General features: G+C 49.1%; 6 protein-coding genes across 6 annotated transcripts; 2 read left to right on the top strand and 4 right to left on the bottom strand.

The window, feature by feature from the left end:
• Positions 1-256: 256 nt before the first annotated feature.
• On the top strand, positions 257-4,839 carry FPOAC1_008246 (uncharacterized protein; the record flags this gene model as incomplete). Its single annotated transcript, XM_044852691.1, has 5 exons — positions 257-539; positions 597-697; positions 750-1,722; positions 1,780-3,071; positions 3,121-4,839. The coding sequence occupies 5 exons, from the start codon at positions 257-259 to the stop codon at positions 4,837-4,839; spliced, it is 4,368 nt and encodes a 1,455-aa protein (XP_044705361.1).
• A 1,358-nt stretch (positions 4,840-6,197) lies between these two features.
• FPOAC1_008245 (uncharacterized protein) lies at positions 6,198-10,857 on the bottom strand (the record flags this gene model as incomplete). Its single annotated transcript, XM_044852690.1, has 3 exons — positions 6,198-6,309; positions 6,369-10,228; positions 10,285-10,857. 3 exons carry the CDS (start codon positions 10,855-10,857, stop codon positions 6,198-6,200), a joined length of 4,545 nt encoding a protein of 1,514 aa, XP_044705360.1.
• Positions 10,858-14,132: 3,275 nt separating this feature from the next.
• On the bottom strand, positions 14,133-18,666 carry FPOAC1_008244 (uncharacterized protein; the record flags this gene model as incomplete). The annotated part of the gene is made up of 5 exons (XM_044852689.1): positions 14,133-14,593; positions 14,655-17,729; positions 17,786-18,172; positions 18,220-18,320; positions 18,380-18,666. The coding sequence occupies 5 exons, from the start codon at positions 18,664-18,666 to the stop codon at positions 14,133-14,135; spliced, it is 4,311 nt and encodes a 1,436-aa protein (XP_044705359.1).
• Positions 18,667-19,387: 721 nt separating this feature from the next.
• Positions 19,388-22,079, top strand: FPOAC1_008243 (uncharacterized protein; the record flags this gene model as incomplete). The annotated part of the gene is made up of 5 exons (XM_044852688.1): positions 19,388-19,666; positions 19,717-20,484; positions 20,537-20,707; positions 20,763-21,662; positions 21,720-22,079. The coding sequence occupies 5 exons, from the start codon at positions 19,388-19,390 to the stop codon at positions 22,077-22,079; spliced, it is 2,478 nt and encodes an 825-aa protein (XP_044705358.1).
• A 363-nt stretch (positions 22,080-22,442) lies between these two features.
• On the bottom strand, positions 22,443-23,760 carry FPOAC1_008242 (uncharacterized protein; the record flags this gene model as incomplete). Its single annotated transcript, XM_044852687.1, has 2 exons — positions 22,443-22,727; positions 22,783-23,760. 2 exons carry the CDS (start codon positions 23,758-23,760, stop codon positions 22,443-22,445), a joined length of 1,263 nt encoding a protein of 420 aa, XP_044705357.1.
• A 1,769-nt stretch (positions 23,761-25,529) lies between these two features.
• FPOAC1_008241 (uncharacterized protein) lies at positions 25,530-27,295 on the bottom strand (the record flags this gene model as incomplete). Its single annotated transcript, XM_044852686.1, has 7 exons — positions 25,530-25,692; positions 25,753-26,392; positions 26,444-26,569; positions 26,602-26,623; positions 26,685-26,828; positions 26,881-26,911; positions 26,967-27,295. 7 exons carry the CDS (start codon positions 27,293-27,295, stop codon positions 25,530-25,532), a joined length of 1,455 nt encoding a protein of 484 aa, XP_044705356.1.
• Between the last annotated feature and the right edge of the window lie 657 nt (positions 27,296-27,952).

Raw genomic sequence — 27,952 nt, 5'->3', positions numbered from 1 at the left:
TAGATGGCCCCACCGTTGACGGGGAAATCGCGAAAGTGAACGCGCTTTTGACGCGTCTGCCCTGACCACTTTTCTAAATGAGCAGTACTCGTTACCGGGGGACCAAGTCCCTCCACCACTTCCAGTCTCGATATTGACAACTCCCTACAACGAAACGACAATCAAGGCGCCACAATATACCATCACCAGATTCAATTCTCTACCCTCATTTTGACCTTTTTCTGATATGCCATCGGTCTAGGCCCTCATTCTCGTCATGTCTCACAGGGCTCGGCTCGCTGAGCTCAAGGCCCTTCGGGCCTCTGGCAAGAAGGCTTTCGATAATTACAAAGTTGCCGACGTTGATGATCTATACGACGAAGTTGACGAGGATGGATATAAGAAGGTTGTTCGAGAAAGATTGGATCAGGATGACTTTGTTGTCGATGACAATGGCCGAGGTTATGCAGATGACGGCCGCGAAGACTGGGATCGAGTGCAAGCCTACAATTCCGATAGTGAAGAAGAGGCCGGTGTTCGTGGACGACCTAGTAAGGCCGGTTAGTCTCCCAAATTGTTAAGCCTATCTCGTCTCCCTTTACTTACAAACGACGCAGCAAAAAAGAGTCGTCAAGAAGAGCAGAACAAGCGAGATGCCAACGATAGGGATATTAGCGAATACTTCAAAAGCGCCAGCAGGACGCAGCCAAAGCCAAAGGTACAAGATCTTCTCTGCAATAACCCAGAATGACCGACTAAATTACAATCAGGCTGTAAAAACAAAGGCTGATGACGATTTCTTGTCCGATCTACTCGGAGAGGTCGATAGCAACATTCCAGAACCTGCCCATATCTCAAAAGTTGAAAGATCTGGTGGTGGCCGCCGCAAAGCCAGGGCTCTCTCACCCGCACCTGAGCCCATTTCCAAGAAGAAGAAGATTCTCGATACCCGAATGCCATCTCCTCCCCCTCCCCCTCCAGCTCGCGACGACGACGACGACTTCTTCCCTCCTGCCGACGATGATCTATTGGAAACCGCAGACGTCCCCATGAGTGACCCAGCACCTTCTTCACCGGCTGCAAAGGTCGCGCAGAGGAAAGCTCAGATCAAACAACAACCAAAAGACGACGATGACGAGGATATGATGGAGGTTGCCCATACTGGTGCTATTGTTACAACTAGTGTCAATTTGACCAGTTCAAGGCCGATCAAAAAAATCCTCAAGGCAGAGACTGATCCGACCCCCGCCAGTTCTTCTCCTGTCAAACCAAACGTTGCCTCAGTAAACCCTACCTCGTGGAATGCTTTGACAGAGAGGCTCAATGTTGTCTCAAGCTCGCCAGCGGAAGCAAAGACCATTGGAAAGATCGACCACAAAGATGCCATCGAGGAGGACGGCAGTCTCAACTTCTTCTGGACCGATTACACGGAGCTAAATGGTAGTCTTTGTCTCTTCGGTAAAGTACTGAACAAGAAAACGAAGTCATACGTCAGCTGTTTTGTCAAAGTGGATAATATTTTGAGAAAACTATATTTCCTGCCGCGCGAGCATCGCATGCAAGATGGCGAGGAAACGGGCGAGGAGGTGGAAATGATGCAAGTTTACGACGAAATCGACACCATGATGACCAAGATGAATGTCGGTATGTACAAGATCAAGGCTTGTACAAGAAAGTATGCCTTTGAACTTCGCGATGTTCCCAAAGAAGCTCAGTATATGAAACTTCTCTACCCTTACAACAGTAAGTCACAATATCCTCCTTTACGGGTTATTTTCAACCAACTAACCCCTATTCTAGAGCCGGAGGTCGACCCTAACCGACCCGGTGAGACCTATTCCCACGTCTTTGGGAGTAACACCTCCCTGTTTGAGCAATTCGTTCTCTGGAAGAACATTATGGGTCCATGTTGGCTCAAGATCGAAGACGCTGATTTTGACAAGCTGAAGAACGCTTCTCACTGCAAGCTTGAAGTTGTGGCTGATCACCCAAATATGGTCTCTGTCTTGAGCGAATCCGACAACCTTGATGCTCCTCCCTTGACTCTCATGAGCGTCGCACTTAGAACTGCCTTTAACGAGAAGGCCAACAAACAAGAGATTTTGTCTATCAGTGCAAGAATCTACGAAAAGGTCTCCCTCGCTGATACTACACCTGCTGAGAAGCTCCCATGTCGGACTTTCACTGTAATCCGCCCACATGGCCAGTCTTTCCCTATGGGCTTTGATCATCTTGCGAAGAAGAGAAACCGTGGCTTGATTGTCTTGAAAAAACAAGAAGCTGATATTCTTGCGTTCTTCCTCGCCCAGGTTGATGTTGCTGACCCGGATGTCATCCTTGGTCACCAATTGGAAGGTGTGGACTACAGTGTGCTTCTCAATCGTTTGCACGAAAAGAAGATTCCCGGGTGGTCGCGATTGGGCAGACTCCGCCGTACACAGTGGCCGGCATCAATTGGCAAGACAGGCGGTAATGTTTTTGCTGAACGTCAGATCCTTTCTGGTCGTCTCATGTGTGATCTGGCCAACGATGCTGGAAAGTCGGTCATGCTCAAGTGTCAGTCTTGGAGTTTAACGGAAATGTGTAGCCTGTACCTGTCAGGCGACAACCGTCGCCGTGAATTCGATAATGAGGATGCTCTGAAGACCTGGGCCAAGGAAAAGCAGGGTCTTCTCGATTACATCACCCACATGGAGGCTGATACGCACTTCATCGCAGCTTTGGCTCTGGGTGTTCAGATGTTGCCCCTGACCAAAGTTTTGACTAACCTTGCAGGAAACTCATGGGCACGAACCTTGACCGGAACTCGTGCAGAACGAAACGAGTACATTTTGCTCCATGAATTTTACCGCAACAAGTACATCTGTCCCGACAAGCAGACATTCCGCAGTCGACAGCGTGCTGAAGAAGCACAACGTGAAGGGGAAGTTGCCGACGGAAAAAAGAAGGACAAGTATAAGGGTGGTCTGGTTTTCGAGCCAGAAAAGGGCTTGTACGACAAGTTTGTACTTGTCATGGACTTCAACTCTCTGTATCCTTCCATTATCCAAGAGTTTAACATCTGTTTCACAACAGTAGACAGGCCAGATACAGTGGGTATTTTTAATTCGCTTTCAGATCCCCGGCTAACCATTGCTGCAGAAAGAAGGAGATGACGAAGTCCCTGAGGTCCCTACCAACCAAGACCAGGGCATTCTCCCTAGGCTTATTGCCACTCTTGTTAGTCGTCGTCGCCAAGTCAAGAGTCTCATGAAGGATAAGAAGGCCACCCCAGAGGAGTTGGCTACATGGGACATCAAGCAGCTTGCCCTAAAGCTGACTGCCAACTCTATGTACGGATGCTTGGGATATACCAAGTCACGCTTCTACGCTCGACCTTTGGCTGTCTTAACCACTTTCAAGGGCCGCGAGATTCTTCGCAGCACGAAAGAGCTTGCCGAGAGCAATTCTTTGCAAGTTATTTACGGCGACACTGATTCCGTCATGATCAATGCCAACGTGGACAACGTCGCCGACGCATTCAAGGTCGGTAACGACTTCAAGAAAGCGGTTAACGAGCAATACAAGCTTCTTGAGATCGATATCGATAACGTCTTCCGCCGGATCCTTCTCCAAGCCAAGAAGAAGTATGCCGCCATCAATCTTGTGGAAAAGGATGGCAAGTTCATTGAGAAGATGGAAGTCAAAGGTCTCGATATGAAGCGCCGAGAGTACTGTGCTCTGTCTAAAGAGATTTCTCAGCATCTCTTAAACGAGATCCTCTCTGGCGACGATACCGAGATCTCAATTGCCCGAATTCACGAGTATTTGAACGAAATTGCGGGCAAGATGCGCGAGCAAAGTATCCCCATACAGAAATACACCATCTACACACAACTTGGAAAGGCACCCCAAGACTACCCCGAAGCCAATTCTATGCCTCAGGTTCAAGTCGCTCTTCGCGAAATTGCCAAAGGCAAGACAGTTCGCAAAGGAGATGTTATAGCGTACGTGATTACAGGCGACAGCAACAGCTCCGAGCCTGCCCCTAAACGAGCGTACACTCCTGGCGACCTCAAGGCAGACCCTTCCCTGTTGCCTGATGTCGAATGGTATATTGGCAAGCAAATCTTCCCACCTGTCGAGCGTCTTTGCGCCAACATTGTCGGTACATCGACTTCACAACTGGCGGAACAGCTTGGTCTGGATATCAAGCGGTATAGCTCATTCCAGACCCAGCAAAATAGCTCAAACAACGATCTTGAGATTCACCCATTGGACTCTCAAATCCCAGACGAAGTTCGTTTCGGCGATTGCGCTCGCTTGTCCTTACGCTGTCGGAAGTGCAAAGCCTCATCCATTTTTGAAGGCGTCACTGCAACCCCTGAGAGAGTATCACAGTCAGGTGTCCTCTGTGGCTCTTGCGGTACTCTCATCTCAACACTTTCGGTTGTTGCTCAAATGGAGCACGCCATCCGTACCCAAACAAGTCGGTATTATGAGGGTTGGCTTATCTGCGATGATACTCAGTGCGGCAACCGTACTCGTCAAATGAGCGTCTACGGCTCTCGTTGCCTTGGGCCTAAGGGATTCGCACGAGACTGTCTTGGCCGGATGCGGTACGAGTATACGGAGAAGGCAATCTACACCCAGTTACTCTACTTTGCCAGTCTCTGGGATGTAGACAAGGCCAAGACCAAAGCTGCAATCACAGAAATGTCCAGACCAGACCGCGAAAACATCCTTGCGCTAGCCGAACACAACCGTGTGCGTTTCGGAAATATCAAGGGTGTTGTTGACAAGTATCTTGACAAGTGCGGTCGTCAATGGGTAGCTATGGATACTCTTTTCACAAAGTTGGGCTTCAAGCCACTGGCATGATTGTTAGAAAATATGGATGGATGTGTTTGCGTAGGTTTACTAAGAAATGCTCAGTGGATAATTGGATAAGCGGCGTCTCGAGCATGTCATGTTTTATGACCAGGGATTGTATAGAGATCGTTAGGTTTCGTGGACGGCCGAGAGACGCAGAAGAGCAACTATAATGGAGTTTGGGGAGTTTCGAGATGAACAGAGCCTTACTCTAATTTTCACAATTACCTTTCACGTATTTAACACAAACCACGTAGTCTAGTAGCATCAGCAACTGACTCTTAAGAACAAAACCCCTATGTGCCATTTACCGTGCGGTCATACCTCACAAATGAATGCCAACCTACACACATCACATCACCATTAACGCAATCTGACTTCACGCTCGTTATAGAAACAAGATTTGAACATATATGTAAATTTTCATGCTAGTGTTCCATGCTCCTTCGATTCCAGATGATAAACAGCAAAAGCATCATAAAGACCCTTTATCAAAGCTCGACCAGGCCCTTATATACACCGGAGACCAAGTGACAGAGACGTTAATTAACAGCCCTGCCCTCCTTCTTGATACACAGATGCACATGCCTATAAGGGGAAGTAAATAAGCCCCATGTCATCATCATCATTCATGGTCTTGTTTGTAAACCTTTCCTGCCTTATCGTGACCTGAATCCCTGGGCAACATCTAGAGCCAGTGAATGGGCATAAGCACGGCCAGAAGCTGTCCTGCATGTAGGAACGAGAATATGCGAAACGCGCTGATGATTCATCAGCGTCCCGCTCATTCCATTTCGTTTGTGCCCTGGCATTACGTTCCTCATTCGTCTCGTGGATTCCGAAAAGAAATCAATCGCATATTCCCTGAACACCACCTCCTTCCACCCACCCTCCCTCCCACCCCGAGTCGTTTGTATATGATGGTGTGGTGTCATGATACCACTTCTTGCCATCAATAAACCACGTCGCCTTCTTCGAAAGCACACTGGAAATAGAATAAAACAACCAGCGACATGCTGGCAAGTGACAGCCGTAAATTCACCTTGAGCCGAAAATCCTCCACAACATTAAAGAACTGAAACACACTCGAAGCATGCTCAGGAACGGGCTGAGGTAAAGGAGTAGGCGATGACATCAATGTAAGAAATCCCCTGGTCCGAAATTTTTGAGGGTCGCCTCTCACTGTGAGGAGCATCATGTCCGTCCGTCTATGGGCAAAGGTATCATGAGTTCTGTAAAAAGGAAAAAGAAACTGTGCTCAACTTTTGGGACACGTCTGATGGAAAAAGCCTGTAAATGCAAAAAAAAAAAAACAGCCCCGCCCCGTCTATTCTGCCGAAATGCAAGACACCGAAGGAAGGATACTTTTATTCGCTCTCTTTCTTATCGCTGTCTGCAGGGACAGCCTTCGAGATCGCAGGTGAGGCAGAAGTAGAGGGAGGGGAAGCCGGATGGTCGTTCTCCATGTTAGCAAGAAGACTGGGCAACTGTTAGCACATGTCTGATGTTTTGTTATGTTTCAGTGAGAGAAATCTTACCTGAATGCATTAGAGTGAGAGGTGTTCTCTCGTGTGGGCGGTGTGCCAGTTCGTGAAGAAGTAGCAGAATCCTCACCACGAGGGCCAAGGAAACCAGGACCCATGCGTCTTCCACTGTTACTGCGAGACGATAGCATGGAAGTGGGACCAAGGGAGATGTTGCCGCTTGATGTTCGGTTGGCAGAGCCTTTGAGGCGGCGAAGGTCGTCCATGCCAACCTGGTTGCTGGCAGCCTGCTGTTGGTAACCACCAGAAAAGTTGCGAGCGTCACCGCGTCCGACAGGAGGACGACCACCACCGCCTCGCGGGTTGGTGCGGGCTGCTTCCTGTGCCTTGGCAGCTTGCGCGGCTTCGGCCTCGGCACGAACCTCCTCGAGGGTCTTGGGTCCCTTGTTGGTTTCCTTGGAAACCCATTTGGCTCGGCGAAGGTCAATAACATCCAGGAGCATGAACTTGAGTCGGCTAGGCAGCTCAGGAATATCCATCATGCTCTGGATGCGCTGGAAGTAAGCATCCATCATGGGGCGACCCTTTTCGGTCTGGTCAAGGTTGCCTCCAATGGTACGAAGCAGCTTGCTGAGCGACTCAACTTCAGCTTCGTCAGGCATTCCCTTATAGTCGACGAGCTTGTGCACACATTCGTGCATGATACGCTCAGTAAGCATGCCGAGCTTATAAAGCTCACCAATAAACTGGACAAGACCAAGACCACGACGTTTGGCAGCAGCGGCCGCATAGTATTCGTCGGAGAGCAAAGCAGCCTCGCCAGTCTTCTTGCCTTCGTCTTCCTCAGCAGGCTTCTCGGGCAGGTTGACAGTCCAGCCGCGCTCAAACTCCTCCTGACATCTGTTGAGGAGGTACTTTCGGAACAGGTTGCCACCACTGACTACCTGGCCATTCTTGTCCTTGATACGCTCATCGCGAACCTCGGGGCTCATAGTCTCGAGCATACGCTTGCAGAACTTGGCATACATCGAGGCCCAGTGAGCCTCGTCAGTGGCCTTCTCAAAGGTAAGCTGGATGACCTGTCGGAGTGTACGGCCATCTGCCTCCTCCTTAGACTGAGAAGCAATGAGAAGGATTTGGTCGGCAATTCTGTCGAACTTCTCGGGTGTCATTTTATTCAGAGCAGCCTTGACCTTTCGTTGGACCATATCAGGTTCCATGTGGCCACTAGGGGCAGCGGATGCGCTGGCAGGTTTACCTATGCTTGTAGGCTTCCAACCGGTAGCAGACTGCACAATAGGCTTGAGGTCCATGCCGGCGGTCAAAGGCATGGTCTTAGCAGCCTGAGCCTCCTTGGCTGCTTCGCCACGGTTGTTGCTACCACGGCCACGACGAGAGCCGCGTGGGGAGTTCGGCACTTGAGAACCAGCTCGCGAACCACCTGAAGGGAAGCCACCAGTGTTGGAGCGGCCCAGAGAACCCATAGGACCACCAGGTCGCTGGTTGGACATGGCAAAGCGTGACATCGAAGTACTGCCAGGGGGAAGAGTGCTGCCAGAAGGTGCATTAAAGTTACCCATGCCAGGGAATCCACCCATAGGACCAGGGGTGTTTGCACCGCGAGAACCACGGCCAGAGCCACCAGGAGTGTTAGTCCTGGAACGCTCATCGCCAATAAGGGACTTGACCTGCTGGTGGAACTCGAGAGAGGGCTGTTCGGTAAAGACCTTCTGGAATTGCAACAAGAAGTTGGAATCGTACTTGAAACTCTTGCCCTTGCTTTGGACGGCAGCGTTAAGAGAGGGGTTGGGCGACTTGATACCTTCAGGGTAGATATCTTGCTCAATGACCTTCAAGAAGCGGGCGGACTTGAGAGACTGGAGAGCAGCGCTGGGCTGAGCAGGCTCCACTGGCTTAGTGTTGAGAGGGCTCAAGTTGAGAGCAGCAGGCTTTACACCGCGCTTCTCAGGTTTAGAACCAGCATCTGTAGGCTTATCACCTCCAATCTTCATGCTAGCAAGCTTGTCGGTAACAGACTCGACCTTGGCAGGTTCGGCCCCCTTGCCGCTTCGTTCTCGCGCGAGGAGCTCAGCAATTGAGAGACCAGGTGCACCGGATGATTCAGCCTGTTGACGACGCTTCTCTCGCTCCTCTTCGAGCCGTTCCATCTCGCGCTCCTGTTCTCGAAGCTTGCGGTCTGCCTCAGCAGTGTTCTTGGCACGGTCCTTATCTTCCTGTTCCTTGGCAGCAGCCTTCTCAGCCTCGCGCTTCTTGCGATGCTCTTCCTCGGCCTTTTCACGGCGAGCGTCCTCCTCTTCCATCTCACGGATCATTCGCTCCATCTCATCCTCGTCAGGATCGCCGCTCTTTGCAGGCTCTTCGGCCTTCTTGGGTTCTTCCTTCTTGGGCTCCTCAACCTTAGGCTCCTCAACCTTGGGCTCCTCAACCTTGGGCTCCTCAACCTTAGGGGTGGGCTCGGGTGCCTTGGTCTCAGAGCTAACCTGGCTTTCCGTCTCCACCTTGGCAGCAGGTGCAGACTCAACCTTACTATCGGTAGGCTTGACCTCAGACTGCTCAGCAGGCTTGTCTTCGGGCTTCGCTTCGGACTTGGGCTTTTCTTCTGCCTGGGTGGCTTGCTTGATCTTCTCCTTCAGCTCGTCCTGAATCTGCTTAGCAGTCTTGGGAGCCGCATGGCTATCAGTGCGGCCATGCGATGGAGTAGCCTGCTTGGGAGGTGGAGTAGCCGAAGATGCAACAACAGGGGGAGTCTTGGATTGTTGGATGCTGGATGCAGGGGAAGCAGGAGTCTTGAAAGACGATGTGTCAATCACTTCACCAGCAGCATTCTTGATTTGAATGGCGGCGCTCTTCTTGGGTACCTTGAAGCTGTTTGCGGTGGGCTTAAGGGAGGAGTTTTGGGGCTGAGGAGTAGAGGAGACGATGAGAGGAGTGTTCTGCTGGCTGGCGCTCGGGGGCCTCTCAGGCTGAGAAGGAGTTCGGGACATGCTGTGGCTATGTTGTTGGTATGGCGTGACGAAGTTTTGGTTAAAGCTTGGAGAGTTAGCTTGAGGAGGAGCCATGTACGGCATATTGCCATAGTTGTACTGCATCGCCCCAAGTGGACGTCCATAAGCATCCATTTGCTGTGGTGCAGGGGGGTAGCCGTAATTCTGATTTTTCAAAGTTAGCAAGGGATCGTAGAACTCATTTTCGGGCGATATGTCTGAAGCAGTTGCAATGCTCAAACTAAGGGGTGGAGGAGTGACTTTGGGCTGGCCCGAAGATGATCGACGAGTGCTGCTGACGTTTTGTTCTCGCTGCGGTTGATCTGGACGTCTGTTGAAACGCCGAGATTGGTTGAGCTCATCATCATGCAGATCTCGCGAACAATCTTGCGGACGGGCGGTCTGGACCAACTTTTCCAGTTCGCCACGTTTTGATTTACTCTTTTTATTGTTCTTTGATAGAGGCTTATAAACTTGAGAAGGGGGGTACTGTACTTGTTGATGCTGTTGAGCCATAGGAGGCGGGTAATGGTATTGCGGAGGTGTCGCCATTGCCATGTTAGGTTGCATATTGGCAGTCTGCATGTTGGGGGTACCTGGCATAGAAGGCACAAGAGCCGGGCTTCGAGCTGGTTGAGGAGAGTTCGGGTAGCGAGGCTGAGGCTGGAAGGCTGCCGGCATGCCGCGGCCTTGACCGGGACCGTTACGGTACTGGTTGTTGGGAGGATAGCCCATCTGGGGGTTGAAGTTGTTTCCGTGAGGGTTGAAACCACGACCTCGACCACCTTGAGCCTGAAAGTTGCCTCGTCCAGCACCATCACCTTGTGCAGAATGGCCAGATTCGCGTCGGAAGTGAGCTCCGGATTGTGCGTTAGGGTTGTTAGAAACGGAGCCTGGTCTCATGTGGCGCTGTAACAAGTCAGTAATGATTTAAGCGAGGTTGAAGCTGAAGTATGTGGACTTACCTCGCCATCGCTACCAAGACTACCGAATGTCATGGTTCCGCTTGCCTGCTGAAGACCGGAAGGAGGTCGGCCACCGCTGGCAGAGGGTTGGGGAATGGGCGAAGGTGAGTGAGCGGGCGAAGGAACTCGGGCGTTGGCCCCACCGGGGATGGGAATAGGTGCAGCACTGGTGGACTGGGGCGTGCTGTTAGCCATTGCGGGAGAGTCGAAACCGAACTGAATGTTTGATTTGGCACCACCGACAGGGCCACCGTTGGCGACAAAGTTGTTGGGGGCGTTCGCAGCCATGGTGACAGAGCTTTTGCGAGAGTGGTCGGATCCGTTGATGTTGACGCTGCTACGAGAGACAGCGGGGGCGACGGCTGGTTTGCCGTTCACAGGAGACGATGAAGCGTCCTTCGCATTCTGCGATGAAGACGAACCTCCAACCACCGCGGCAGGGTGGGATCCAGTTGCGACTACAGGGGCCTGAGTTGATTTCTTAGGCGCACCTGCAGCTGAGGCATACGAAGCCGTAGTCGCGGGAGTATTGTTCGCAGGGGTGGAGTTCTGCTGGTTGGCAGGCGGCGTCATAAGGTAATTCGGTGCCGCTCGTTCGCGATGCGTGAAAGTGGTGGTGTTTAGATAATTTTTTTTGTGGGCGTCGAGGGAGAAAGCGGAATAGATGGCGCCGGGGCCGGGACTCGTCGAATTGTTCGAAGTTGCAGGCGGGGCAACAAGAGTCGTCAACGAGAGGAGACGCACAAGGTTTCCTCTTTTTATTTTATTTTTTTCGGGATGATGGGTGAGAAAAAAAATAATACCTCAATCTCAACAAAGAGATCTCGAGAAAAGACGCAGCGGTATATCCGAAATGCGGCTCGCTCGAGGAGAGGTTGACGAGGGGAGTTCAAGGAATGAAGTCGTACCAACGATGAAGAATAGGTAGGCAGTCAGTCAGTTTGGAGGCGAGACAAGCTACGATCCTGCGTGGCGACAGAAAAAAGAATCGAGGGGAGGGGAGATGGTCTCTGTGATGTTGGTATTACACAGGACAGAATCCAATACTGAGTCTGGTTAGAAAGAAAGATTTTTCCACCGGACCAGGGAGGTTGAATTGTTGGTGAGGATTTTAGAAGAAGCCAGCAAAAAAATTTGGGCAGCAGTCTATGATAAGGATGGGGAAGGGGCGAAGGGAAGGGCTTGTTTTAGAAAAAAAAACAAGATTTTGGGTTTCGACACTGTACGATCAGAGTGCACACAAGGGGCTATGCTTTGAGGTTAATCACTGTCACCAGCCCATTAAGTTTGCTGATGCTGTGTTGTCAGGCTGCATATACAGTGTCAGCATCTGCCAAGCAATGGGCAATCCTACACTGTCCTCCAGACATCCCACGCTTCATTATTTTTTCTTTATCCTCTTAATATTTTTTTCTGGATACAAAGTAGCCCAGCCTAGCCCAACCCAGTCCCTAGTTAGTTGGTTGGTTAATTATTAACTAACCCAAGCAGCCATTCAACTATTACTACCTACCTACGTCAGTTCAAGTTCCCATCCCCGTGGGCGAGTGATCAAAAGTTTGATGAGAAAAGCTTTCTCCTACCATGGTTTAAGATGGCATATTGGCTGCGCAACCAAAGTTACCCAAGACTAAATTTCACCAGTGGCGGTCAAAATGCCGGCCTACCCTACCCCAGACGGATCTACTGACTACCTACCTAGGTAACTAACGTCGACTCATGCCTGAGGATAACAGTTCTGGTTATTTGTTGAATCATTCATTGGTGTTGCAGTGACTCTTTCTTCGGCTCTAACTGATCATCACATGGCTACCTAGATTAGTTGCTCATGGCATGGGTGACAGACATGACATGCATACACAATATGCTTTTGTTGGCAGATGTCCTATTCTGTTCAACAAATCATCGACGATATGTGATCGCATAAACTTTGCTTTTATTTACAACTTATTTAATTTAAAAACTTACACATCTATCTATACACTCGTTGTTGCTTAACACATCATTCCATGTTGCTGAGCTAGCCAGGGCATAGATAACTCGGATATTCAACCCGCGGGCCCGGCCTGTCTGTGCTGCGTCTCGTCTCCAGAAATGATTCATGGATGACTCTAGTTCCTCACCCTCAAATCTGGTCATTGGTAGGCAAGTCCAGAAAAGGAAATCCCGAATAGAACATGTTTGAGGCTGATAGGGTGCAGTAACACCCAACAGCTAGCTACTCGGTCTAAAGTATTCCTACATAGCGGACGGCACATCACAACATATCAATCAAACAACGACAAAAGTGAATCACAAAGGAGTGGAGTGACACTGATAGCAGCACGCATGGACCAGGCAGGCATGGCAGGCATGGCTCGCTGTCAAGGACATGCGATTTGGGTTTGAAAAGGAGGATATTGGCTACTCTAAAAGCAACAATGTGCTACTATGGTAGTGTGAAGCAGGCAGTGTGTAGCCTAATCTAAACGAGGGCGAGACTTTTCATTGTCACAGATGCCCAAACTGTCAGTCCTTCCTTCGTCTTTCCTTTTCTGGGCTTAGAAGTGGAGCGACCAACACCGTTAACATAGGTAAGCAATGATGCTCAGATGCCAACTCATACATACACAGGCTGCCAGGACAAGGTAACGTTGTTAGGGGCGAATCTAAAGGAGAAGTATTACGTACCTTGGTAGGTAGCCAAGGGAAATATTAACTCTGTTTTTATTCATTTTCGATAACAACAAAAGCCAATAACTCTTAACGTATGGCTAAGTTCTGCCTGAAAACATAATCGTGCCTTGCAATCTGCGTAGGGCGCTTGAACTCTTTCACCCCTTCGATCGGTTGCATTGTTTAACATGTTACATAGGTACATAGATTAGTAGGTAGTTAGGAGGTTGGGCATAGACTACCTACCTACCCAAGTAACCAACGTAGCGGTAGGCCTGATCTGATGCCCATACAACATTGTTTTACTTCTTCTGCTGGGTCTGAGCTCTCAAAACCCCATCACTCTTCGCCAATGTATTTTTGTTTTCTCCATATGGAGCATGGCCAGTCTTTGTTTACACTTTAGTCACGCACAGACAATGTTATCACAAAACGAGTCATCAGACCACAAGACTCTGCCTTCTTACATGGTATTACATGAATCCAGTCTTAGTCTATATTCTCAAGGAGTCATACAGATTGACTACTCAGCCAAGCACCTAAGGAGGCCCCTAACTGGCCGCTGCCTAATTTGTGACCAACTAGACAGGCATAGTACAATTATCGCCATTCCAAGACAGTATGTAGCCGCATAAGATGAGATATTGGGTGCCCTGCATTATTATACTAAGGGATGGGCTACAGGCACTATCGTAATCTCCCAGCCGTACCACTGTTTGCCCATGCCTCGTTTGTCCGTCTCTCCGTCTCGTCTTATGGGACCATGACCTGTAGTTCGTGACCTTTTGACCGTTCTCCTTTACATTATGGCCTTATTGGGTTAACAAACATATCAATATTGCGCATCTAGTTAAGACGAAACGCAATCGACGGTAGCGGGAACGGGAGAAATAACATGTACAACTACACCCTCGTAACAATGGCTATCCTTTCAGTGACGTCTGACGCGGGCCAAGAAAATCGTTGAAATACAAAGTTAATGCTGTTTTTTTAATCATTGTTAGACCGTCTCCTAAAGATGCTCCACTGACTCATATAAGTTGCGGTTTAAACACAGGCAATATTTTGATACGCTGGCTTTAGATGGATAAATTTTGTAGTGGTCCTGTGCTCTGCGAAACCTGTAGAGCTTGTTCCCCTCCTGTGTCGAGCAAACAATGGACAATATACTAGTGTTCAGCTAATAGATCGGTTCACTCTCCCTCCCGGACTTCCAAAATATCTGCTTCGACATCATCTTCATCGTCCTCATCCTCGTCGCGATTGCCGTATTCTTCTTCTCCGTTCTCGAACTCCTCTTCAATGATGGGTTCCCCTTGTTCTTCCTGAAGCTGCTTAATCTTCGTCTTGGTCATTTCAAAGACATACTGGCCCAGATGCTCGACTCCTTCCATGGGTACCTCGCCTTCGACTGCGCCAGGCTTCTCCGTGATTTCCCTTGGTGTAGGCCAAAGTTCTCCTGTTACAAGCATAAGCTTGTCTGGCCTCTGCAGCAACAAGTCAAAAGCAGGTCGGAGTTCAGGGCAGGCCTCAAAGACCTCACGGCGACCAAGGATGTACAGTCCAAGTCGTGCTCGGGACAGAGCTACCGTCATGCGCCGCACATCGCGTAGATAACCCACACGTGACGTTCGGGTGAGTGACAGAATGATATCTAAAAAGTGTGTTAGTTTTTAGCTTAGGAGAGGAAATCAACAATTAGCCCATATACTCACAATCGTTCTGCTCGCCCTGATATTTGTCGACCGTAGCTACAGCCTTTGGCAGACCGAAAACTGAATTTCGGGCACATCTGTGAGACAACACATCCTTTACGAGAGCTCGCTGGCCAGCATAAGTTGTAAGAATGGTGATCTTCTCGGCGGGATATCCAAGGAGGCGCATGTATTGGAACATAGCAACTGCGTACTCGGCTTCTCCCAGGTTCTGAATGAAATGAGGCGTAGGTTCAGCCTCACCCTGGCCCTTGTAGTCAGGTACATTGATAAACTGATAGTCGTACTTAAATCCAGCGTTGGCTTTGATAAATTCGGGGCTTGTCTGCACGCTGGGGAGGTTATCAAGCTTGGGGTAACGCCATTGGTAAAGGCTCGCTATCGATGCACGGGCACGCCCTTGTTGGTCGAGGGCGACTGTCGGCACACCTAGTCTGACCAGTCTCGAGAACAGTGACTGTTCGAGGTTGGCATAGTGACGGAACGCCAGGCTCTGGATAACTGGGGAGTTTTGGAAGTGGTCTCCACATAGAACAACTCTTTGAAGGCCCATCTTGCCGTTGCGAGGCTTCTGCATAGCCAAAGGCAAGAATGTCTCGATTTCGGTTACTTGAGCAGCCTCCTCCATAACAACGTTGTCATACTGGAAACCCAGCGATGCAATCTCACCTCTTCTAATAGCGGCGTGCGTTGTTGTCATTGCAACAATACGAGCCTCGCTAGTTAAAAGGTAGTTTGCCTTGTCGCGGTCTCGTCGAAGGACCTCGAAAGGAAGTGCATCGGCCAACTCTAAGAATATCTTGGAAATGTGACGATAACAACCATTTGCAACCTCTAAAGCCTGCTCTTTGTCTCCCTCCGGAGGAAATAGAGGCTGGGGAGCATCAGAAAAATATGCGTGGAAAGGGAAAGCTCCCACGACATCAGAAACGGTAGAAGCACTGTCACTGGCGACTAGTTGAAACCTATTCCATGCAGGAACAACGTAAACGTTATTGAAATATCCAGCCGTCTCGGCCGAATTCTCATGGGCTCCGGGTGCGCCAAGACTGGTTGCTAGCTTCCTCACTTCGAGAAGATAACGGTCTCGGTTCTCTAGGAAAGATTCAACTCGACCATGCTTGCTGAAGTTTCCTTCTGTGTCAAGGTCTTCTTCACCGTGTCCTAGACGCAATAGATGTCGCTCATCGATATCCAGAGCAACGATCTTCGCAAATAGTTGGTTGAGGGCCTGGTTACTATGTGCGAGTAATAGAGTCTTCTGCTCAGGATGATTGTGGTAAATATTGTTGATCACCTGTGTGGCTACATCTGTCTTGCCTGTGCCGGGGGGTCCGACAATGACAGTCAATCCAGGCTGGGTACCGGAGGTGATGGCCTCGATCTGAGCGGGAGTAAATCGCACTGAGTTGAGTTTTGGGTTATCAATGGGATATGGTCCATTGCTAGGTGGCTTGTAACTTGACACCTTTAACGTCTCAATTTCGGCGATAAGGGCAGGGTCGGCATCTCGGCGTCGCTTTTTGGAAGGCTTAGTGGATGGAGGCTCGGCCTGTTTCTCGACAGACTCAAGCACATACGGTGGCCCAAAGCTACCAGAAACATCGTCGCCTGGGTCGATGATTTTGCCAGGTAGACTCTCAGCAAGATGCTGCCAGTCAAGAAACGTATCCCTAAAGTCTACCTTGCGTTCGCGATTTGGTAGGTTTTTATAATAAGCCCCTGCTGGGTCGCCATAACCAAGGAACACCTCATGGAGCCATTCTGGCAGAGGTACATCAGATAGCACTAAATTCCGAATGGATTCTAGTACAGGCTTGAAGTTGTTCTCCCTCCTACCTCGTCTGAGTAGTAGGTTGATTTTGCCGTACACATCAGGCTTCCCAGTGGCCGCCCGCTCAGCATCATTGCTATAAGCTTGAGGGTCGAGCTTGAGCTGGATGCGACGCTTGCTGTCAAGTGTTCCAGCTCCATCTCGAACCTGGCGACCCTTGTCGTCAGTGATTTGGTGGATTTCAGCCGTTCGTACAGTGATCACACCCAATCGTTCAGATTCGGAGAGACTTTCTCCGCCATTGCTAGCAGACTTTGTCGGCGATGGCTCGACTGCAATAAGGAAAACAACATCATCTTGTCTAAGAGAGTCCCATTCTCTGCGAACGCCTTCTCCTAGCCGCCGGACGTCGAAGGAAACCTCAGCGCGTACTGTTGATGGTTTATCATCTCCCACCAGAGGTGGCACGACCTCTAGAATAGCCGGTTTCGAGATGGGCATTGCCATCTTTGAGAAACCCGCGAAATTGGTTTCATCTGATCTCTTCGACTCAGGACGTAAGCGTCGTAGGGCAGTCTCGATATCTTTACGAACTCCGTAGAAAGACTCGCACCGGTACAGGACAAGCGTTCGCCACAGAAAGTCGCCCACGGAGAGATATTGCAGGTTGAGTTTAGGCAGAGCCATAGGATGTGATCCGTCGTAAGACTCGGCTTGTTGAAAGCTGCTGTCAAACAAAGTCTCTTCTGTTGGCGCCAGACTCATATGACGAGCAGCCTCTTGAAACGTTTTCCTGCGCTCAAAGTTGGACAAGACGACTTCTAGTAACAGCTTGCGGTCAACAGGGAGGCCGAGACTGTCTGGGTATACTGTCCGGAAACCGAGCAGCGAAACCAGCTCCATCAGCTCTTCATCTGTCAAGGGCTGGAGCAAGGACTCCAGTTCTTGCCTCTGGTCAACAGCGCCATAGTTAGACAAGGCTAAGACGGTCAACTTTTCTCGAAAATGTTTTAAGGCAGTGCGTTGTAACTTTGCAAGCGATTCGCAATGCTTATCATATGCTTCTTTGATGCTGTATTGAGCACCTGTCTGGTCATTGATGTCGAAGAAAGTGAAGTGAGATAGGAGAGCTTGTAGGTCACGAAGCAGTGTGTTCTCCTCATCATTAAACATTGGCGATAATCTTGCAGCAGGTATTATGTGTAGATCTTGGACCAAGGCATTGACATAGCGCCTTGTCGGAAGTTGGCTTTGAAGATCAGCGAGAAACTCAGTGAATCGCTCGCAGTAGAGCACTTGGTCTATGAGGTCGTTAGTTGTTGTTACATGCGACAGAGAATTCGTCGAATGTACTTACCTGCTTTACTATTTTGCGTGTAAAGCAGACCCAGGAAGTCAAGAAGGAGTGTATAAAGCCAGGACCGTTCGAAACGTAGTCGCGCCTTATTTTGTTCATCAGCTGCGTCGTATCGCTTGTGCGCAGCCTTCCAGGCCTTTCGTAGATGGGGAAGTTGCTCGAGACTAGCTTCACGAGACTGTTCGGTCGACAAGTTGTGCCAGATCCCAATCGACACAAGAGGGGCGCATTCTTTTCTGACAAGAGTGCAATCGAGACTCTGGAATGCATAGATGAAGAAACACAGGAGTTGCGTTCGAAGGGTGGCAGAGAGTGTTCGATCGATCATCATGGACAAGAGTCGGCGAAAGAGGGAAGAAAATTCGGCGGGTCGATCCTCGAAAAGCGCTGGTAACGGTCAATAATAGTTTCGCAAGATTGTAGAAGCTACTCACTCCATGTCGCAAGATGCTCCCGGTGCTTGACATTTGTGATGAGCGCAATCAATAGAACGTGAAAATTGGAAGCTTCTTCAGTGTAGCCAGGCCACAAATAACTAGACAGGCATTTGTTAGCATCTGATACCCCCAGGGCTCCCCCCCGCGACATACATACCTTTCTAGAGTCTGCAGGCTTTCAAGAAGCAAGAGAGGCTTGTACTGGAAGCCCTCGCGTTCGAGCACATCCCAGATACTCTGCTTCAGAACATCGTTCTTGACCTTTGGCTTTGCAGGCTTCTTGCCGGACTTCAGCCAATGCTTTCGCGCAAGCTGAACAAACTGATGTTCCTCTTCCTCTACCTCCGCTGGAGTCGGCCGGCCATCGATAGACTTGGGCTTTGGTTCGCTCTGTTGCTGCGCTTTGGCGGCGCCGCTGCCCTTGTGTCGCTTCACGGTTGGCATTGTCAAACTACCGTATCGTCATAGGCCTATCAGTTATTCGTGTCGCTCATGAGACAAGGCAGAAGTGCCGAAAATTCGCGTAGCCGAAGTAAATTAAAGTGTTAAAAACGAAGCTCAATTTTCGAGCTTGGATCCGAACCTGGACGTCTAAAAGTGACGCCTTCACAAACAAACAGTTCCGTTCCAAAATTTCAGCCTCGTAGACCCACGCGACGCGCTGAATGGGTCCAGCCACAGCAAATGTACCGACAGGGATAACGATACTTACTCCAGAGTGGATTCTCTTCAGGGTACCAGAAAGGTTAGCCGCTAGAAGCACAAGAAACGAAATTAATAGGCCAGTCTGTGTGTAACAAACCACGACACTTGGCATATTCATTTTTGTACCTCAAAATACAAAGATCAACTTTTCTGCTACCCACTACCCGATCAAAGTTTCTGTCTCTCGCAAATACATGCACGTCGGTTGCGCGCCTTCTCAGCCTTCTCGCTTTCAATATCCCAAAGCTCAACTCAATGAACTGACAGATCAAAGAAATCATACTTTCACCAAACTTGCAATACAGTCCAGACTCACAAACTCAACGACAATCTTTCTTGAAAACCCCCGACCTGAATCACACGCCAAACAACTCAGCCTTTCCTTTTATTGAGCTTCCTGTCCCACCCCATGACAACCTCGACCCATAATCATCTTCAACGATTGTCATAGCCTCGCATTATGACGGCTCAAGATACGGATAACCCGGCCGCTCCGGCAATTTCTGCCTTCATGACTCTGCTGGAAGACCTTCTTTTGCAGGCAGAGAGATCGAAACAATCTGCGACTATCGAACCAGCATTGCGCAAGTCCGATTTCGACGACCTCTCAGGACGAATCACCACAACTGCAGCCGAAATTGCCAACTCAGCTGACGAGAGCGTCAAGTCAGCGAACGACAAAGGCCAGCAGTTTGCCATAATAGAAACTGCGGCCCGTAACATATTCAGTCATCTTATTGTGAGGCTCGACTCTCCCTCGCGATCCGCGCCTTGCGCTGACCTAAGTAGGCGACAACTACCATTGATTCCCCCGATTATGTCAGAGTGTGGAATCTCCTCGATATTCTTTCGATTCTATCCGACGATGGCCAATGCGATCCCGCGCTCTTGTTCTGGCTAGCTGAGGAGCTTCTAGATAGCCAGACCATTGCTGGATGTCGTAAGATCTTTGATTTCCTCGAATCGAGGCGAGAACGAATCACAGCGAACCACTTTAAGCAGAAACAGTTGATTATTCTCCGAACATGCAACGAATTGCTGCGTCGGTTGTCCCGTGCAGAAGACACTGCTTTCTGCGGCCGAGTCTTTATCTTCATGTTTCAGAGCTTTCCGCTCGGGGACAAGAGCTCCGTGAACCTTCGAGGCGAATACCACATCGAAAATGTCACGACGTACGAGAAAGCGGCTGCCGACGACGATTCCAAGATGGCTTTGGATGGGCCAGACGACCACCCCAAGGAGCAGTCAGAGTCAAAGTCCATACCCAAGTCATCCGATTCCAAAAAGGAAGATAAGGAGAAGCCTCTGCCGACCGACGAGCTATATCCACTGTTCTGGTCTCTTCAAGAATATTTCAGTCAGCCAAAGAAGCTTTTTGAGACGACAAATCTTTCGTCCTTCAAAGAGAGTCTGGCGGCGACGATGAATGTTTTCCAGACAGTTCATAATGATTCCAAGCGCAGCCTCAAGCGGAAACGAGAGACTGGCGAAGAAGACGAGAGTTCCAATGCTTTCAACCCCAAGTATCTCACTAGCAAAGACTTGTTCGACTTGGAGGTAACATTGCGCATGTTTCTATCTACTTGGCAATAGCTAACAAGTACTACAGATCAGTGACCTATCATTCCGACGGCACATTCTAGTGCAAGCTCTTATAATTATGGATTTTCTTCTTGCACTATCCGGGCAGGCACGAGACAAGCTTGCAGAAACTTTGCCAGCCACGGCCAGCATAAACAAGGCTGTCATGTATGGCGATCAGGTGCTGAGTGAAGAGGATGTGAGCATAAATTTGAAAAGTCGTGTATTGAGAAGCACTGATTAACTTTTCGCAGGCCAAATGGGCGAGTGATATGAAGAAGACTATTGCAGACTATCTCCGTCAGGGACCTGATGGACCATACTTTTATCGGATGGTAGAAACCGTCCTGGCTAGGGATAAGAACTGGGTTCGCTGGAAGATCGAAGGCTGTCAACCCATCAAACGCGATCCCGTCGCGGCGCCTATCTTTGTAGAGGCGAAGAGCAATGTCCAACGCTTGGCCACTAGCAAGCGATTAAGAGCAGTCCCCATGGGTTCTGTCTCGTTGGACTTTCTCAGGGAAGAGGACGCGGAGACAGCAATGGGTCGGCTCCAGGCCAAGGAGAGGTATGAGCTTCCAGATCTTGATGCGTTCAAACGGAAAATTGCCGACGACGATTTTGAGATTGAAATGCCAACAAACGAGCAAACAAAGGCCGCTGCTGTTGCTGGCAAGGCTAGCAAGAGTTGGAGAGCTCTACGAATTGCGGCACGTACAAAGCTTGCTGCATTTGACAAGATTGAAGATCCTAAAAAGATTGGCATCGTTTTTGAGGAGCTCACGGAGGCCGATGATGATGGGGATGCTGCTGAAACTACAGCCAGTGACGACGACATGCCCAAAAACCGAGAACCCATTATTGTTTCGGGTATCACAGGTGTTGGCTGTTCAACAATTATCAACAAGTTGATGGAAGAGAGGAAGGGTGTTTTCGCTACTGTTGTCAGACACACTACACGAGAACCGCTCGACGGCGAAGTCAACGGCAAGACTTTCCACTTCGTCAAGCAACAAGAATTCAACCAACTCCGCGATGGCGATCGTCTGATAGAATCAGGTACTCGTGATGGTGTTGATTACGGAACAAGCTCCAAAGCCATCGACGCTATCACAGAGACAGGCAAGGTCCCCATAATCGAGTTGGACATCGAGGTAAGATAACTATGACAGCCAAAACATGCATGTTGAATACTAACTGACTCCTCGTAGGCTGCGCAGTACGCCAAAGACATGGGCTTCGAAGCACGCTACGTGCTCATCAAGACCTCAACTCCCGAAGCACTCGAGCAGCGACTCAAGGCTTCAGGCGAGGAAGACTCTACAGTCCAAGAGATACTGAAGCGACTACCGACAGAGCTTGAATCAGGGAAGGTAGACGAGCTATTCGACACGATTATTGCCGATGACGATGAGCAAGCAGCAATCAAAGCTCTCGGGAACTATATCTACGGGAAGGGTGAGACTGAGTCTGCTGCAGAGCCTGGCTCAGAGGATACGGCTATGAAGGAAGAGGACGAAGCAATTGCTGAGAACGCCGAGACAAAGGAGGCTACAATGACGGATGCGTAATGCGGAGGTGTGCACACGTGGATAACATGAACTTTGCAGGTTAGTGTTTGGGCGTATTGGCAATTGACGAGATGATACCCCGTCAAACTGGCATTTTATACCGTTGGATTTTATGTATGGCCAAGCATATTCAAAACAGATTATTTAGTGAACAGGAAATTGTGACAGGCGATACTATTTGGCTTAACAAATGGACACTTTGGCACGAATTTAATAGTAATAACAGCAGAGTGGAATTGAACGATACGGGTCACAAATAGCACCAGACTAAACTGCGCTATTAGCTATGTGTAAGTAAACTTGCAACGCACACTCCCTTCATACAGACAACACGACATGAAGCAATCCACAGGTAAGGAGAATTTACTCCTCGTCGGAAGACTCCTCTGAGTCGGCCTCGGCGAGCCAAGTCAGGAAGGGCTCAGCAGCCCTGCGAACCTTCTTGGAGGTCGAGATGTCAGTGTACTTCTTGCTGGCCTTGGAGCCCCACTTGGTGACAACCTCCTCGCTGATCAGGTCGTGGTGGTAGTAGAGCTGAAGAATCTTGACAATGGACTGGAACATCTCAGGGTGGTCGGCAGCAAGAGTGCCGACCAGACGCTCGGTACCTCCCAGAAGAGCCCTCTCGTGACGCTCAGAAGTAACAAACTAGAACGAGTTAGTGTTTAGGTAGATATATAGGAGTCAAGATATGAGAACGTACCTGCTTGAGCATGCTAGCACGCTTAGAAATTTGAGCAACAATGTTCTTGTCGAAGATGGTCTGAACAAGAACAAGAACGGTGCGGTGCTTGCCCTCGATACCAAGTTCCTTGGCCTTGACATAAATGTCGATCGACTCGACTTTGTCAATGCCGCCCTTCTCCTCAGCCTGGGCCTGGATCCAGTCACCGAGCTCATCGTAGATAGTAGGACCACCCTCACCATCTTCGTCATCGTCATCGCCAATGTTAAGCTTCGCCTTGAACTCGCCAGGGAGAGAAGCCTGACGGGCCTTGACGGCTTCCTCACTCATGTCGACAGCCCATTCGTGCTCCTTGACTTCGTTCTCCTGAGCGGCTGCAGCGGCCTCGGCTTGGACCTTTTGGAACTCATCATCACTGCCAGCATCCTCATCGGCGTTCTCGTTGGAGCCGTTGTCAGAGGCTTCGTCACTGCCACCACCGTTGGTGCCATTGGCAGCATTGCCGTTCTGTCGGGCCTTCTTGGCAGCCCTACGCTCGGCCTTATCCTTCTTGCCCTTCTTGGGCTGGTTCTTGAGAATAAAGCCACTGAGCTTCAGGCGAAGATCGACATCACTGATCTTACCGCAAGCTTTACAGTCGAGGGTAATATGATCATCCTTGATAACAACATCGGTCTCGGGGTTCTTGCACTTTTTGCAGAGAACAAACTTGTTGATGAAGCCATCGAGGTGATCCTGGAGCTTGGGGGCATCGTGGGCACCGTTGATGATCCAACGGTCGTCCTTGGGATCAATGTTGGTTTGGGCACCAAGTTCGAAACCGAAGTACTTGATGACGTAGGAACCGGGACGGGCGAGCGAGGCTGCAACGCTGCTGAGGTTGACAACGACGGTCTTGATACCGTTTCCTTTACCTTCGATCTTGGTCTGCAGACGCTCCATCTTGTAACGATAGAAAGCATCGCTAACATCGCGGCGAACGTTGACGAGAGCCATGATGACGGTATTGAATAGTTACTGTATAGTAAGTAAAAGGTGGCAAGGCAAAGCTGGTAGGCGAGGCTAGTAATTGGTATGGTCGTAGGATGACAAGGATGTCATGTATGAACTTGATAGCACAAGGTAGTTGAGGATGGGCGGAGCAACGAGGGTTTCAGTGCTCTTGATGATTTTTTATTGTCATGTGGCAGGCCGGAATGATGATCGGATGCTGATGGTAATGCATAGACAACTATGGTGTTGCTAGGTTTCAACCGTCGGAATTGATGTCGGGGCTACAAGGCTTTCGCGGTATGCGAAATAACTGCAGCTTAAAGAGGTGTCTGAAGACGGAGTGCTGGTCGTGCTGATACATAAACAGCAGTGTCGCTCGGCGGATATATGTGTTCGGAGAGGTACCGATTACGAAGAAGCAAACGATGACCGAGGACAAAAAGCGCTCCTAAGCCAGCACAATGGGCAGGAGGGTGCGAAGGAAAGCGGATTCGAGAGGCGAGTAGGTGAACAATGCGCGCTGCGACCGTGATAAGTCAACAGGCAAGACTGGGGCAAGTTGCGCTTTGCGCGATAGATAGAGAGGACGTTGGGTGAAGCAGGTGTTTCTGTCTCGATGAGATGCAGTTTGGTGTTGGAGAAAGGAAGAAAAAAGTGCAAGAGGAGTGAGTAACAGCGTGAGTTAAGAAGGACAGACGAGTGAGGGGCGATGTTAGGGCCGACCGGCTTTTTTTTCCTTTGAATGGACACTAGAGAATGGGGCAAGCGGCAACCTGCGAAGAAAAAACCTGTCACAGTTTAGACAGTCACAACCTAGAAAATCCAGGCTCCAATCGAAACTCATCACCTTCTTGGGTACCTAGGTCCTTAGTAGATTAAAACAGGTACCTAATCTAGGGGTCAACAGAAAGGTTAGGTAATGTCTAGGTACCTAGATAGTACCTAGGTTTTAGAATTAAAAGGAACAAATAGCCTTGGAATCTATCATGCCTCTTGTGTTTTCAGTTTTTTGCATATCAATATCAAGGGACAACAACCCATCCACCCAATGACTTGAGGGATAGTTACTGTACTAGACTAGTACTGGAACTATCTTCAAACTTAGTACTAAAGTAAAGTCGTGCTGTGCATTGAATGTCCATGTTCACGCAAGCCTTGAAGGTTTCGAATTTCGAAACCCTAGTAAAACTTTAACGAAAGACGGAATTTCGCACCCATAGGAACACCTAGACAGATAACTAGGTCCCTGGACTTCAGCGCCTTTTCGAACTTGCATGATAGCAGAAGCTGTCCACTGTTAAATATCTCTCTTTTCCCTACCCTACTTACTATACATGGGCGTAGAGATGGAGATGACCTGCCTAATCTCGGACATTTGTGCATGACTTGAAATTCTGCCAGTACTACCTCGGGGTATTCGGACTTCAACAGCCATTGACTGATAAAGTACATAATTGTTTGTGTTTTGTGTCTGTTGCCAATCAATTCTGACTCGTCTTTATTTGTAACTATATCAGTTTTTGTTAAACTTTCAATGGACATGGTGGGCTACATCCCCCTCGTCCAACCAGTTACCAATCTGGCTTTGAGTTTATAGCTTCCTATGGTACTGTATTGTATGCATGTATGACACGTATATTCAACGTAGCATATGATTATCGTCATATAACTAATGTCTCATTCAGTCCTTGATTGCCCTCGGGGGGAAATAAGACGTCGGACGCTGCTAGGGCGAATTTGGGTGTCTGACGTCCGAAGTTTTATTTTCCCCCCTAGATTGCCACAAACTTCAGGAGACATCGCTTTCCAAGAGGCCGTGACGAGATCAGCTGATCATCCATCACCATGGATTCACTCTTCATCGACTCATCTGGCTCCGTTTCGTATCGTGAATAGACATCTCGCAACAATGTTTTCATCTCCACTATGGCAAGACTGCAGTGTTGCATCATTAGCATCAGGCCTTTCTCATGAAACTCAACAAGTGTTACTTACTGCTTTCCAATGCATCCCCTGCCTCCACTTGAAAAAGCCCACTGATGTCGTCGTCGGTCGGCATCACCTTCGGCCGCCAACCATCTCTCCGGATAAAACTTGTCTGGTTCAGGAAACACGCCGTCGTTGATTCTGTGAACTGACATGGCCTGGCAACTAACCACAGTCTTCTCGGCCAAAGCAAAACCGTCAATGACACGACCACCTTGTGGAACATATCGTGGTAAAGACATGGGAATGGCAGGGAAGCATCGTAGTCCTTCGTTCAGCACAGCGTCTAGCATGGGTAGTTCGTCAAAGGGCACATCAGCCTTTCTCAGGAACTCTTCCCTCAACAGACGTTGATACTTAATCGATCGAGGCTGAGAGAGTTCCCACATCAAGAAGCACAAAACATCACCAGTCGTGTCAATGCCTGCAGCCATATGGTCAAGACATTCGGCAGCCATGTCCATGGTATCGAGTATGCTGTCCTTCTCCTTTAGTCGATTAAGAACAGTAAAACTCGCTGCTCCATTCTGCTGGGCATTCTCTATAACAAAATTGTCGGCCAAGGGAATTGACCGAGGCTTGGCAAAGCTGGCAAGGATTTTTGATCCAAGGCTGTGAAGAATTGGACTATAGTATTGGACCAGTCGATCTGTGTTTAGTGTCAAATGTGGTGCTTCAATCTTTGGTGACAAACACTTACTCTGTAAGCTGTCGTCAGCAGCAACTTGGTGCATCATCTCCTCATCCTCTTTGTCCTGCAAGCAGTTGCTTCCATATGGGTGGAACAGTTGATGCGTGACACAATCGCATGCATACGAGTGCAATGCTACATTTGTCAGTCAGTCGAATTTTCGATACTTGTTTTGTCCCTTGGACAGAGCTAACCTCTCTGTGATATCGATTGTCAGTCATGATCATCAAAAACACAGAATTCAACTTACAAACACATCCGCCGTTCTATCAGGAGACTCGACACAATACTGGAGAAACTTGCTGGATCGTTCCTTAATGCCAGCCAAAGGGGCTGCCTTCATCACGTTACTGTTGGCATACCGATCGCCAATCATTCTCCTTCGCTTTGCGTGCTTGGTAAAGAATTAACCTGTGTACACTTTATAACATCACATGCGAACTTACATCGCCTTTAACCAAGGTTGAGAACATGGTTCTATGTTATCCAAAGTCAGCACGACCAACGTATCAACATGCAATAGCGTTTCTACCGTTTGCCATAGACCTGGAAGAGATTGTAGAATTCCGTCTTGTCATATCCACTACCACCAGAGCCATAAATCTCTTTGATGGCAGCGATTGATGTAAAAGAGACTTCGTTAGGCGCAACACGGACCACTGGGCCGTATTTCTTGTGAAGTTCATGAATGTACACGGTACGGTTGGCGTTGAGTTCTTGCCATTTCAGTACAAGCGAGGTGAAGTTTGATACAAATGGACCGGGGATTTTTGCTGTTGCTGAACAAAGTCGAATGATGATATGGGCGAAAAGGAGCAGAGCAGCGACTCCAGATATGAGGCTGGGTGATAATATGAACATGACGGCGACGGGATCAGGATATTGTGTTTGGGCTGCGGAGAAGAAAAGGAAGAATCAATGCAACCAAACGAGCGGCATCAAGCTTCTTATCATGAAGTAGCAGGTATCGAAGATAAACGTGCTAACTCTGCTATGACTCCAATTCCTCGGGTTCGAGTCCGAAGGCTTCGTGTGGGGATGTTTCTACTGCGTAACCGGAAGATAAGTGCATTTGTTATTGCCTACTATCTAGTCTAGTTATCAAACAAATTACGCCCTGTGACTATCACTCTATTACCTATCGGTTTGTCGCCGTCGCTTCTTTGTTCCCTCTTGAGTATGGTCTTCTCCACCTCCAACTCTGGGGGTTCTAAGTGCTAATATGCATCCCCACACTTCATGACGAACGGACCAAGCCTGGCCAGCTATGTACCTGTGTAAAGAAGTTTACATGTTTTTATGAGAAAGGCATGATGGTATTTTATTAGTTGGTATTCCTCATATCTAATAGGCTCCTCAGCCTTGTAATGTGGCATCTCTTGACATTCTCTTACTGTTACTTGGTTTGCTAATAAACTACCTACCCTCGTCCTTGAACCTCGGCAATTGCACATCATGACTCGACGCCCTATTAGATGTCATGAGATTCAATGGTCTCTTCCCAGCTAGATAGATACA

The sequence above is a fragment of the Fusarium poae genome, chromosome 3 (genome assembly GCF_019609905.1).
Source record: "Fusarium poae strain DAOMC 252244 chromosome 3, whole genome shotgun sequence".
In the NCBI taxonomy this organism is placed as follows: domain Eukaryota; kingdom Fungi; phylum Ascomycota; class Sordariomycetes; order Hypocreales; family Nectriaceae; genus Fusarium; species Fusarium poae.
The sequence above is the reverse complement of the archived record's forward strand: the minus strand, read 5'-3'. Positions and strand labels throughout refer to the sequence as shown.